Source organism: Mauremys mutica, chromosome 5 (genome assembly GCF_020497125.1).
Source record: "Mauremys mutica isolate MM-2020 ecotype Southern chromosome 5, ASM2049712v1, whole genome shotgun sequence".
NCBI classification, from domain to species: Eukaryota; Metazoa; Chordata; order Testudines; family Geoemydidae; genus Mauremys; species Mauremys mutica.
Genome location: NC_059076.1, coordinates 45,623,022 through 45,637,826, shown reverse-complemented (window position 1 = coordinate 45,637,826; position 14,805 = coordinate 45,623,022). Strand labels below are relative to the sequence as shown.

The 14,805-nt window shown below is 42.7% G+C and overlaps 1 protein-coding gene across 2 annotated transcripts in view; it reads right to left on the bottom strand.

The window, feature by feature from the left end:
• The window catches only part of FGF2 (fibroblast growth factor 2), a 58,733-nt gene extending 55,315 nt beyond the window's left edge, over window positions 1-3,418 (bottom strand). The window contains exon 1 of one of the 2 annotated variants that reach the window (XM_045018613.1): window positions 2,703-3,418. In XM_045018613.1, coding sequence (XP_044874548.1) covers window positions 2,703-2,880 — 178 coding nt within the window. In that variant the 5' untranslated portion in view covers window positions 2,881-3,418. The remainder of the gene's footprint in view (window positions 1-2,702) is intronic. The other variant, XM_045018612.1, reaches the window with a different exon arrangement.
• Window positions 3,419-14,805: the final 11,387 nt, after the last annotated feature.

Below are 14,805 nucleotides of genomic sequence, written 5' to 3'. Positions count from 1 at the left end.
ATTGCTTGTTGTTTCAGTATGACCTTCTAAGCATACTAAAACCAACCTTTTCTTAGGCCCCTCAAGTTATTGGCAGTAGCAGAAATGTGGGAGTGGGGAGGGCCAGACTTTAAAGGAAACATACCTGTAAGCCCTCCCTGGATATGGTTTGTAATAGAAGAATACCCTACTCACTGGTGCCACAGTCTACCATGGAGGAGTTTGATAATATACAAAGAAAAATGGCAGCAGAGGAATAGGAGTGCAATCAGGTGAAACTGAAGATACAGAGAGGTTGCAGAACCAAATATACCCTGCTCCAGGTGTTTATGTACATTATTTTTAAAAAGACAGAAAGCATGAGTGTCATTAGGGTTACTATTATGAGGTAAGCATACATTTCCTTATGAAAACTGAAATATTAGAAAAAGCAAATTCTTCTGGTATCCCAAGTATTTAAATGGGACTTTTCAGTCACATTTTAAAAAACAGTTAGGCAGCTAGGTCCATATTTAGACACCAAATCAAATGTCCCGATTTTCAGTACAGGGCATCCAGAGCGGTCAGTGACTGACATGTCTGGGGGAAAAAACAAAAACAAAACCATGCACAGGCCCCTTATCTATATATAAATTTAATACCTTACTTTAGGCATTCCATGTGCCAAGGTTTATGGTATTTGTATCGTTGAGTATAATTTAATATTTTACACTACTCCACACACATTTGTATTATATTTTCCTTTTTCAAGGGGCATCCTAGAAATCTACAGGAAAAAAAGTAAATGTACAAGGCACACCACACAGTAACGACAGCTATTGGCTGTCTCCAACCCACTCCCAATATGCCCAGGTCAGTTGTTTCTCCAGGAATTTAAAAAGGAGGTATTGGCAAATATCTTCCAGAATTTAGAAACCAAAATTGGAAGAAAATATTAAAGGTTTCCAGGTGTAGTGTGTGTAGGTTAGCAGGCTAAACTCAAATATGAATACTTGAAGTGTAAGCCTTTGAGGTCTACAAATTCTCCTTGGAAAAGATGTAGGACACCAGTGTAAGAGTCATTGTCCCTCTCTCTGCCCTCCTCTCCTTTTTCTCTTTGTAGGTCTTCTCGTTCTGTATCTGTCTCCCCATTTGCTTCTTGTCTTCCTCCTCCTCTTCTGTCTCCCTTCTATGCCACATGCATTTCAGAATCAGGCCAGCAGCAGATGAAAAATAGGGCCATAACTCTAGTCAATTTTATGCCACAACTACCTCTTTGTGGAAAGAGCCTGTTTGAGTAGGATCTTATTTTGTCTGCAGCTGGTGCCAATGGTCTCATAGCAGTTCCTTGTCTAGTCAAGGTTCATAATGCGCATAGTACAAATCTAGTAGCATACTAATCAGGAAGCATGGTAGGGCTGTTACCCTGTGTCAGGAGACTAAGACTGCATAGTAATTCTGCCGTGCATAACTGATTTGAAGGAAATAATTAACCAGCAGCTCTTCAGATGAGAGACAGGTTAATGTATTGTCACTGGATTGGCAAGTACTATACACAGACTATTCAATACTTTGAAAAGTCTTGTGGCTTTTGTTTTCTAAATAGGAAAAAGGCTACATTAGTAATAAGGATCCACCCACACAATTCCATGTTGGACAACAAGCCTCTTGCAGTGCAAGGTGTTTGATTGCCTATTCTCGCTAACTGAGGATTAGACCATTCTATGTATGTACTGTGATCCCCTTTCAAAATAAAAGAAGTGAATTGGCCCCCATTCCTGCCCTGAGGGGGAGGGCACTGGGAGAAGTATTACCACTTCCACAAGAATGCTGTCTGGGATATAGTTCAAGTTTTGTAATATTCAAAGTATTTTACACTTGTTTTTACTGTCCTTTGATCCAAGCTGATTATACATGAAAATGAAAAATTTTACAAACATGTGCCACACTCTTTTCCTTCTTGTTTAAGATGTGAGCTTGCTTGCGTTAACAGAACCATAACTCTACATTGTCCATTAATAATAAAGCTGACTGATCAGTACAGATAATACTTAAAGTATTTCATGTTACTAGCTTTAAAATTAACACTTGAAGTAGGCAAGTGTCATTCTATCCATTTTAGAGATGGGGAAAGACAGGCAGAGAACATCTTATTGTGCTTGAATAGGATTAGGATCACTAAAGTTAGACAAAATACTGACTACAGTTTGCAGTTGGTGTAGCCCAGGATGAGCTGCCCTGTCAGCTAGCTATGGTTAAACCCCCACATTCGTGAATTAAGCTAGCCTACATTGACTGCAAAGTCATGGTCATGACAGTGTCATTAACTCAAATGTTCCCAATCCTGTTCAAACACAGTAAGATTCTCTAACGTGAAGAAGCCCAGGAGGTGAAGTGATTTACCCAAGGTCACAGCAGATCTGTGACCAGGTATGTGTGTGTGTGTATATGTATATATATATATATATATATATATATATACACACACACACACACACACACACGATTGGGAGGTAACAGGAATAGATTTGAGACCTAGGGTGAAATGGGGGTTTGCCATTGTTTTCCATGAGTTTGGGCTATGCAGGTTTGAGGAGGGAGTGCAGGGACGGCATCACTGGGAGTGGGCAGGTGCCATGAAGGGTGTATGGGTGGGAGGGCGCAGCCGGTAGCCCCTGGGAGCAGCCAGGCGGTGCCCTGGGCCGGGCAGGGGTGCAGAGGGCGGGGAAGAGGCTGGTACTCACTGTGCGGGTCGCTCTTCTCCCGGACTCCGTCCACTCTGCCGTCCGGGTTGATCCTCAGGAAGAAGCCCCCGTTTTTGCAGTACAGCCGCTTGGGGTCCTTGAAGTGCCCCGGGGGGAAGGTGCCGCTGCCCCCGTCGTCGGGCAGCGCGGGCAGGGTGGTGATGCTGCCCGCAGCCATCCGCCCCGCTGCGGGGCCCCGGGCCGGGGCGCCCCCCTGGTGCCCGGCCCCCCGGCCGCGGCCGCCCACCAGCCCCTGCCGGCTTCTCGCCCTGCCGCGGCCGCCCAGCCTCACCTCCTGCCGGCTTCGCCCTCTGCCGCGGCCGCCCAGCCTAGCCCCTGCCGGCTGGGGCCCGGCCCCTCCTCTCCGACGGGGCAGCGCAGTGCCCGGCTCCCCGGCCCCTCACCGCCTCCGCGCGGGAAGCGGGTGCCGGCTGCCAAGGGAGGCTGCTGGAGCTGCGCAACGCTCGGGCTCCGGGAGCCCGTCACCCTGCCCGGCCCCGAGCACCAGCGCACAGCGCAGCCTCCCGGCGATGCTGCGGGGAGCGAGCGCCGCCCCGCGCCCCCGGCCGCCTCTGGGACTCTGCCGCTGCGGAGGGGCGCAGGCAGGGGGGAGCGCAGCTAGTAGCGACTTGTTTGTTCGCATCGGCCTCCCGCTGCTGCTCCTTCCCCTGCCCTCAGCCGGTGCCTCTCTGGGCCGGTCCCCGCGGGCAGGGGAGGCTGCTCTGCTCCTGCTGGAGAAACTCCCTGGTTCCCTCCCATCCACCGTACCGTAACCCTGCCCGGCCCTGCCTCCCCTGGCCGCACAGCCAGCCTCCCGTCCTCCGCCCTGCTCCCTCCTAGCCCGCCAGGGAGCGCGCGCGGAAAGTACCCTTCCCAAATCGCTCTGCAGCCTGGGCAGCGGCAGCACCGGCGTGATTTCAAAAACAAGGGCGCGGAAAGAGCGAGCCTGGGGGAGCAGGCGCCGCAGAAAGTGTGCGAGACCCAACTTGGTCTTCAAGGAATATTAGGCCAGGATAGAGACATTTAGCTGCGCACTGAACTTTTTTTTAGTGGCAATAGCAACCAGCTAGTCTTTTAGCATTTTATCTTCTGAAGCGTGGTTTGTACAACACAGGTTGAGAAGGGGTAGCCCCATTATATAGAGTAATGGTATTTTGTTATAGCATTGAAAACACAATATAAAAAGATGGAGTAGCAAGCCTTACAAAAGCTAGAAGTCGACATACAGAACCAAAGAAAAGATACAAGCTAGTCCTACCCACTGACTTATCTGATCAGATGTGAACAGAAGCAACGAACCAAGAAGCCAGCATTTACTACCCCACTGCAATTGGACTCCGATTACTGTACACAAGGCAGCCCCTTACAAACAGCGCAGACACAAAGTCTTGATAGGGATGGAGCTGTATTGTGGACAGATTACATAACGTTACTTTGTAAAAAACACATTCAGTTTAAAGTGTAAACACTTGTGACGTGGATAAACACAATTCTACCCAATTAAAAGATGAAAAAAGGTGAGGCAGAGAGAGATTAAATCGTTTGCCAAAGTCACCTAGGAAGTCTGTGGCAAAGCCAGGAAAGCCACTCCTCATGATTGAGTCAGAAAAATATCCTTGGCACCTATTGATTACAGAAGATAATGCAGTACTTTTTATTGAACCCACAAGCATTTTAATATATTACAGAAAGCTTTGAGGCCCTGAATGAGTGGATAAGAATATACTCGCTACTGCATAGCCCATTTTACCCTTTCTTCTAGGCTATGAAAAATATATAAATCAGACAAACCAAAAGCTTCTGAATGTTAGTAACTCATACACATCATGGTGCTGAGAGGTATTAGTATGGAAGTCTATCAAAGAGTTAGATCATGTTCAGTTAATTTGTATGAATTTTTTAAAATTAAATTGGATCATTCAATTGCACACAAGCTTGCACTGTAGATCATTTCAGCAAAAAATACTCAGGAAAAAAATGTTACAATATGTAATTTAAGGGCTGTATCATTCCATCTGTTAAGCAGAACACCACTTTAAGAACTGATAGAATATAGGGGCCATATTGCTCCAACAAATATATTTCAGTATTAAAATTTAAAAAATCATCGTGTTAAATCAATTTTCATTTTTGTGTATTTATATATTTAATAGAATTGCTCTAAATTATTTCTACTCCTGCTCATCACTACAAAGTTCAGTCTTGTGAACTTCAGAAGAGTACAGATACTTTGGTTCCAGTTAGAGAAAGTCTTGATAGGTTGGTGAAGTTGGGGCATCATGTAGCACAGCAGTTCTCAAAAACTTTTGCAACTCAAGAACCCCCCTTTTGATTTAAAATTTTGTGCAGACCCCCAAAAGTCCGGCTCAACCCCAGGCCCTGCCCCCACCCCACTTCTTGCCCCCACTCTACCCCTGCCCCTCCTCTTCCCACTCCCTCCCACAAGCACACCCTATCCCTGCTCCTCCCCAACCCTCCCAGTGCCTCCTACACACGACTCAGATATTCCAGGACATGCAGGAGGCACTGGGAGAGAGGGGGAGGAGTTGATATATCTGGGGCTGCCAGCCCTGCTAGACTAATCGGCCCCCTGGAACATCCTCGTGGACCCCCAAGTGTCTGTGGACCCCAGTTTGAGAAACCCACTGTAGCATCTGTGTTGATTCTTGGTGGTGTGTTTTTTCCCCCAGAGGTGTGCGGCAAAACCTGCAGACAGTTCCACTGTTTGATGATCAATACCCCTCCCCATCCCACAACACACCTCCAAGATCCCTGGGTCCTACACATGCCTATCACACGTGGTGTACCTCAGCCAGTGCATCAGATGCCACAAAAACAACTATCTGGGTGAAACCAGACAATTGCAACACTCAAATGAACTAGCAGAAAAACGATAGAAGACAAAACCACCACATCACTCCTGGGCAAACACTTTCCATAAAGCAATCATTCCATATCAGACCTCAAGTCCTTGTCCTCTAAAAGCAACCTTCACAACACCACCTCAAAAGACAAAGTTGGGAATTTAAATTCCTAACTCTGCTAGACACTAAAAACCATGGACTAAACAGAAACTAGTTTTATGTTTCATTACAACAACTTGTAACACAACCTACTGCCCACTAACCCTTAATGGACCACTTCATTTTAAATGGTCTACAAAACGCGAGAGACCTTTATGCTTCATCTGTTCCAAGCTGTATTTAGTTCAGACACTCTGGTTACCTCCCCCTAGACCTGAAGAGCTCTGTGAAGCTCAAAAGCTTGTCTCTTCCACCAACAGAAATGGTCCAATAAGAGGGAGTGCTTCATCTACCTCGTCTTTCAAACATGGTAACATTCCATAATGAAGACAAGCACCAACATTTCCATCTTTTGGATATGAACTCCTGTTTAAGGAATTTCCTTTCCCTCAAACTCCCACATCCAGGTGGTTTAAAGAAAACCACAACAAAACCACACACCACACACACTCATTTCATTTTACCAAATTTGTTCTAATCCAAATCACTAGCAACTTCTCCTGGTGATCCCTTCTTCAATCGCACTTATAATTCTCTGCTAGTTTCAATATCATTCCCTTTCTCATCCAACCGTAATGCTGACCACCCCACCTGTGTTTCCTGGCAGTTTCATATTCTCTCTCCCATCCTCAAAGTTACTAATAGTTGTGTTGATATTGTACAGTGAAAAGAGAAGGCTGTTGACTAGGTGCTTTCATTTGGTCCATAGCTCATAACTACCACCTCTATGCAGATTTCCCACAATTCTCTCCAACACTAATTTCTCATTCTCCATGAAGCCATGTCATTCTGATTTCTTCTTGGAGGGCTCTGTAGGGTTTTATATTACCATACACCACCATGCTAACAAACCCAACCATAGAGCAACAGCAAAGTCCTCGGTGGTCTACATGGAGCCTCCATGTGTCTTCCTTTTTGGGGGTTAATATTCTAGTGCATTTTGTTTGTTAGGTTTAAAAAAAGAAAAACCAACTTTTGCAGAGAGTACTTGGGCAGGGGAGGGTTTCAAGGTTGCGAGTGTCATTCTTGCTATCACTCAAAGGCTTTTTCAAAAGATGAAGGTTTAGGGCATTTCCTAAATATAGGAAAGTAAATCCAGAATCTAATCATTGAAAGTTTGTTCCACTGCTCATCTCCTATACCAGGGGTCAGCAACCTTTCAGAAGTGGTGTGCCGAGTCTTCATTTATTCACTCTAATTTAAGGTTTCATGTGCCAGTAATACATTTTAATGTTTTTAGAAGGTCTCTTTCTATAAGTCTATAATATATAACTAAACTATTGTTGTATGTAAAGTAAATAAGGTTTTTAAAATGTTTGAGAAGCTTCATTTAAAATTAAAATGCAGAGCCCCCCGGACTGGTGGCCAAGACCCGGGCAGTGTGAGTGCCACTGAAAATCAGCATGCGTGCCATAGGTTGTCCACTCCTGGCCTAGAACATGTTCTGTGCCAGAGTACACAAATCTTTCATTCCTACTTCAAAAATATATTAAAAAAATCTACCGATTCTGTTACCTATTCCATTTATTATGACAACCTGCCACTTGGTTTGTATCCTATATTGTTTTGTAAGCAGACAGGGCTCTTAGTTTACCCCTCAGAGAGGAGAACCTGTTCCTTTATGGCACAGTTCTCATAATTGTAGGTCATAATATACAACAATGGCACATTATATATACAGATAATACAATGTATTTTAGAGATCATGTGACTTAGGATGGTAAATAACTTGTTTATGTCTAAATGAAGTAGATATAGTCCCAAGTTGTCACTGTTCAGTATATACACCACTTTAATTTCTATGGAAATTCTCTATTATATCCAAAACATATTTGTATCGTGAGGAAATATAAGCCAATATTACTGTGGCTGTAGTGATACAAAACCTTTGGGGGTTTTTAAGAAGTGATTTCTGAAATATATTTCACAAAGATTAATTAACAAATTTCATGAACAGTGTTCCTTCAATGTTTGACTTTAGTCAAAAATCCAGAATTCAGTCTAAAATAATTTCCCAGTCTTTTCAGTAGATAATGATTACAATCCTAACATTATAGGATTCTCCCTCAACCCCCTTTCAGGGGAACTGATTTTAAGGGACTTAATACAAATACTCATCTCCAGATCTGTTAGTTCTTCCACTATCAAGCGTTTACTCATTTCTCTTCCCCTCCCCCCATAATCCCTCAAGTACACAAGAGTTTAGCTATGGTGGTTCCTATACTATATATAGTTCATGGAAATTATCCAGATAAATCCCTGTTTAATCCAGCACAATATAGCCAAAGCCTGCTGAGCCTCACAAGTCCCAGGAGGCTGCAGATTTGCAGCATGCCAAACTACTCAGGGGAAACCTTGGCCTACCACAAAACTTTATAAAAAAAAAAAAAAAAAAAACATAAAACCCCCTCATAAGTTGCAGAGGTGCCTGAAGGGAAGTACACTTCATCCAAATAAGCACCTCAGCTTTTATGCTCTCGCTACTAACTGTACCAGTGGGCAGTCCAGACTGTTAAACAGGAAAAAAAATGTGTCTTGGAAGTGATAGGAGGAAGTCTGCCCCCAAATCACCAGTCTATTGCAGGAGTCTTGCTTCATGGGGTTCTGTTTAGGATGGTGTCATTTCTGGGTCTCATGACCTGTTTCCCAGATTCCTATCCAAAACAGAATTGTTAGCAAAAGAGAAAAACTTTGCACCGTGGCTCCTTTGAAATTCTGTCTGTTAACTTGTGTGCAGTCAGATAGGGGAAAAAGCGCTCTGTGAATTCACTTCAAGGACTCAAGTCTCCCACAGATCTCTCAAAAGCTTGTCATAGATGGCAATTGCTTTGGACAGAGACACAGACTCTGGGCCAAATTTTCTGCTGATGTAATTGACTTCAGTGGAGTTATGCTAGAAGCCAATTTGGCCCTCTGCTTCTAGGAAGGGAGCAGCTGCCAAATATCTAATCACAGTCAACAGGAAGAGAATGTCTCCTTTGTAACAGAGGTTCAAGGAAACAGGAAAGGTATACAAAAAAAAGTCCAGAAAAAGGTTCTGCACAACTTTGGGTTTTTAAACATTTTTTATTTCCTCATTTTTAAAACCCCCCTGCACTGAGTATCTCTCACAGAAGCATATATCACAAAATAAGCCAGAAAAGGGCTCCGTACAAAAATATATCCACTTTAACCCTCCTGTTCTCAACAGCCTTAAGGAAGAGAAAAAAGTATAATTGGGTAAAGTAACAATGCAAGATAGTGTTTGGACAGAAGCCATTTTTCAGCACCAATACATCATGATATGAACACATTTCATTAGCCATTTCAGAAAAGGGTTACACACTTTTCTAAGATTATATACAATTCTCTCAGACATGAGTATGGGTTTACAGAATTGGGTCTTAACAGAGAAACGCATCCTCCAGATCTGTTAATTCTTCCACTGTCAAGAGTTTACATTTTGGGGGGGGGGGGGAAGGAACAAATGAGTAAGTCATCAAGTACACAAAAGAGTTTAGCTACGTGGTTCCTACACTATATATAGTTTATGGACATTTTCCAGCTAAATCTCTGTTTAATATGCTGAAGAGTTATGCTTAAAAAAAACCCCAAAACAGTATTTAAGTGTGAATATTAGAAGGTGGATTTCAATTTTGATGATTTATGCTCATGCAGATATTTTTCACAATAGATATTTACAATTTTCATTTTATTAAACAATATTAATGAGTATTAAAAACTGGATTTGCTTCCACCACCCTGTATGACTCATAGAATATCAGAGTTGGAAGGGACCTCAGGAGATCATTTAATCCAGCCCCCTGCTCAAAGCAGGACTAATCCCCAGACAGATTTTTGCCCCAGAACCCTAAATGGTCCCCTTAAAGATTGAACTCATAACCCTGGGTTTAGCAGGCCAATGCTCAAACCACTGAGCTATCCATTTTTTTTTTAAATTTTGCTTTTTCTGTTGATGGGTTCCTCTTTGTTATGATGCAATCAAAAGTAATATTTATTCTATCACAGATCTGAAGTCTAACTATAAATCTGCATTTAAAGTGTCACTAATCAGAGGAAACACTAATTTGTGTAGAATATTAGTGGAAAACATACTATGTCTGCCCAGAGCAAAGTTTTCTGAATTCATTCATCATCCTAATGTGGCCACATGTTTTTGTTTGGTTTATCTTCATGAATGGTTGACACTGCAGACATAAAACAGTCCCCTGTGACTGAAAATGGAGAATTTACAACCTGATGAAGCCAAAGATGGAAGAGTGTCAAGTTTGACTAAGGCTGAAGCTGGAACAAAATAGCAAAACAGCAGAGAAGCAGTGCCCGTTGTTGTGGCTATGAGGATTAGCAGGGGACTTGGCTTCTATGAAGCTGGAAGTGTCCAAGGCAACAGGATGAAGTGAAGTGGTCAAAGTGAGAGGCATGGCAAACTACTATATACATATATCCAGATAAATCTGTGTTAAAGTGGAGCTAAAGTTGAGTACTTAATAGTTCAGGGTAAAACATATTACAGGGATGTAGTAATTATTCCCAAACCAAGTATAAACTCAGGGAATTCAGAGTTTAATATTAAATTTAAAGAAATCCAAACAATTAAGGTGCCCCAACAACCCTAAATCTTCCCTGTAGCAAACACCATATGATAATTCAGGCATTTTAGCATTTCTGGTTCCAGATTAAGTTAAACTAGATTTTACATGTAGTGTCGTTGCAGCTGTGTCATCCCATGATTAGCAAGCCAAGGTGAGGAGGTACTGTAATATTCTGAGCTACACTGAGTTCTGTGTAGCTCAAAAGCTTCTCTCACCAACAGAAGTTGGTCCAATAAAAGCTATTACTTCACCCTCCTTATCTCTAGATTTTTTAATTTAGTCTCATGATATTTCTACTAGACATAGTGACTGCTTCTACATAGTTGTGCGTGGGCTCATGGAAGAGAGTACAGGGAGCCTCTTCCCCACCCTGCACCCCCAGATCAAAGGGGATGCAATTGCTTGCTGGTTTTGAGACCATTTCCGGGAACTAGTACTTGTGAAGCAGGTGCATAATACATCCGAGGTGCTGTTTGTGTTAAAAATGGTAAGACGCTAGGACAAGAGATGCATACAAGTAGAAGATGGATCTGGTCTGTTGACCGCTCAAAGAACTTTCACTATACTATGTCCAGTAGAAAGTATCCTGAGAAATCTAGGTGTCAGAACATTAACCTACCTGGATAATAGTCAGAAAGCAATATAACCTGAGTTGGACTTTTCCCTCCCCTCTCAAATTTAGTTCTTATCTGCATGTAAAGCCTGAGACACACGGGACTCCATAAGGTCCAGTTCTGAAAAGCGCTCAGATATTCCCCCCCCCCCATTGGTGTATTCAAGAATAAAAGGCCAAACATTCCTCTTTTGGGGAATCAGGGAAAAACAAAATGTATACCAGATTCACAAGTAGCGGAATCTTTCTTGTCATGCAGCTTTCATCATTTAGTTTTGCGTGCACGCGCACACACACACACAGGAGAGAGGAACAAACAGGTAAATCTTAGATGTGACATTCTGAATTAGTTATAAGACTCTTATTGGATTGGTGGAAGTGAACTAACTTTACAATATTGTCTGAGTCCAAGTCTTGTCCTGCACTATGTCTGAACAGCACAGTGGGCATTAGCCAAAAAACACTGACAATAAACACTCCTCTTCATAAGAATCTGCACCAGCAGAAAATATTGCAGGAGGATCCCACAAGTTGTTTCAGTGGATCCACAGATCTGGGCCCCACTGAAGGCATCCTCACAGCACAATGTTCCTCATGTGGCAAGACATTACAAACCAAATGTCATACAGTGAGGTAAACAGAATTCTGATAGCATATATTCGTTACCTTTCCAGGGCTATGAGAGCAAAGAGTCATCTGTCCTACCTCAACTCAACAAATAAGACAGACAAATGTTGACTGCCTCCAACAAAATACTGTATTTCCTTAAAAAACTTCTCCCACCCGAGCAATACCAAAGTACAGGTATCTCCATCACTGCTGCACAATGCCAATGCTTTTAATTGGATATGGTGTGTTAATCTATTGCAAATATAGCTGACTGCCTCAAGACACTTGGGTAATCACAATAAGAGGAGGACAGCCAAATAACTTTGTTAAATGTGCACATAAATTAGTGTCTTGTGTTGCATTAGTTTCTAATTTTAGAGTAGGACCACCCCATTTTGATAGAGCATCTAGTGTTGATAGGGTATAATTCCCATTACGCCTCCACACCTGTTTTTTCTGTCCATGTGACAGCTAATACAGAAGAAGTTACTTCTAGCTATAAAACAATTCCTATGAGGCTTAAAAATACAAGCACATACACAGATTCCACCTACAATACTCAAATTTATAAATACTGTAAATGCAGTTCAAGCCAGGTGGCTATGGCCAAGTCTTGTTAAGCTCCTCTCCAAGGAACCTAGAATATTTTTTCTATGAAGTTTATGGAACTGTCAACTTCTGTCCACAGACCAAACAGAGTCTGTAGACAGCCAAAGTGTGATTTTCCCCTAACACTGTCCAGTCAATGATCTCATACCTGACCTGAAATAGTCACCCTACTAGAGTGCAAAAAGTTTAATCTTAATGATTGCTTGGACCTGGTCCTTGTTCTCCTAATTGGAGGTTATGTGCTATTATATGAGATCTACTATTAAGTTCATGTTTTATGATAAAATTAAAGAGTGAAGAATCAATTACTACAGCTGCCAAGACAGCTTGCGTAGGAAGAATCTCTGTCAAATGCTGCACTCTTAAACAGGTCCTGGACTAGCTAGCTACTGAGAACATGACCTTTCATTAAAGGTCTCTAAAAAAATTAAGGTAGCTAATCTGTACATTGTTATTTTCATGCCAATCCATTGCTATAGATAAATATTTACTCATCTCTAAATATATTTTGCAGCAGGGAACCTTAGCTTCTCTTTCTCATACCAATTTGGTAACCCTGTAAAAGTTCCCATCACTAAGAGCTGTAACAGTAGACAGAGTAATTAGGGAAGGAGAAACTGACCAAACACATTTTCTTTCACTAGTGAATCTATAATTAACTAAATAATCACTAACAATAAAAGTAAGGTCAACACTGTGACCAGTCTCAGCTACAGATACCTGCATTGCCAGTTTAGAAATTTATTATGCCATGCCTCTTGAAAGAGACTGGACTAAATTTTGGGTCACTCCCCTGAACCACAATGCCCCCAGCAAGATTGGTTACACACACACACACACACACACACACACACACACACACACACACACAGTGACATTAAGAGCACATTCAGGCAAAAAAAAAAAAAAAAGGCATTCAAAAGTGCCAGTATTACTGTTGCCTAGATTTAAGCTTTATTTTGGCCCCCTTGTGCATATGCATTATGATCAGTCTAATTACATCATCATACTATTTTTCCCCATAAGACCCCTGTCATTTTGTGCACAGGATGGATGGTGCTTATTTAAAGGGCAGCTATTCAATATTTTGTTTTCTCCTCACTGTTCAATATGGGGCCCCCTGCCTTATTTGCCACACACTACTCAAACCCTGCTCTAAGGACAGAATTTTAGTTTCCTCACAGGCTTTACTAAGGTGCTCATCACTGTAGTATCAGAATGCTTCACAAATAGTAATGAATTTATTTTCACAACTCCCCTGCAAGATGAAGGGGTATTATCTCCATTTTACAGATGGGGAATGGAGGCACCGAGAAATTAAGGTCAAAAGTATCCACTAATTTTGGACACCCAATTTGGAACACCTAGTACCTGATTTTTCAGAGTACATAATATTATGTAGTACCTTATATGCTCAAAGTACAGCCCCTATTGACTTCAGCACAGAAGTGCTGAGCACTCATGGCTGCAAGTCAGACTGTAGGGTCTCAAGTTAGGAAAACACAATTAAATAAAACTTCTCGTAAGTGGTTGCCCACCACCACATAGGAACTCTACAGCAGAGGCAGAGCTAGGATCCCTTTCTTCACGGCAGCATTCAACTGCTTTAAGCATCAGACCATTCTCTCTCTTCCTGCAATCCCCTGCGTCATTCACTATACACTTTTCAACTTCTGTGAAGCAAAGGTCCTTCTCCTTCTCCCACTCCAGCCTGGGCTCCCAATCTTATTCCTCTCCCCTTCCCAGCTCCTTATTCATCTACTCTTGTCCCACTCCTTCCAGTTTTTATTCTCTTTGCATTCTCATCAGGAAGCTACCTCTAGGCTTCCTGGGCTCCAGCAAGGGATCATACAGAGTGCAGGCTCCCTGCTCTCAGTTCCAGTGCCCAGCCCAGGCTGCAGCAGCTCAGAGCTTCAATTGCAAGTAGGTCCCGCTCAACCCCAAACCGGAGCATACCCAATGCAGATAAGACTTAAACTATAGCTGCAGAGTGCTAACTACTCTTTACTGAAGATGTGTGAACTGCAGCTTTTCAAAGGCTCATAATTTAACCAAATGTGGGTGGATTTTTATAGGAACAAAAGCCCATCCCTGACACAAGAGGCTAGGTGGACAGCTAGGGCTCCTCCCTGGCCAGCATGCTCCTGCATCCAAGCCAGCAGAAGAGGGAGCAGGACTCACTGCAGACATGAGCCTCACTGCTGCTTTTTATTCTGTCTGCCAACAGGAGGAGAAGCACATTTCTGGCAAGAGGCGGCAACTGAGATCCTTGTTCCTGAACTCAGCTGTTCAACAGCAATTCTGTCAGGAGCTGAGTGAGGAGAGATTGCCAAGTGCAGCAGACACTGCATAAAAGCAGCACATGATTGGACCCTGCCCCCGCCAATCCTTCCCCACCTTTGCAGAGTAGTGTTGTCCTTGAAAGTTTTTTGGGGGATGACAATGGATTTAGCCTCTTGTGACAGCTCCTGATCGCTCTTCAAGCCCCCTGAAAGTTGCAATCCTCAGTTATAGAAACTGAGCTATGCAGAGATTGCTTTGCAGCTTTGATCTTTATAGTTCTAGAAAGAACCCAAACACCACACATTTATAGGAAGTGTTATCACTCAGTTGCTTCAGAGGAGTGTTCCAAACTTGAATGTTTTCTGAAGACAAAG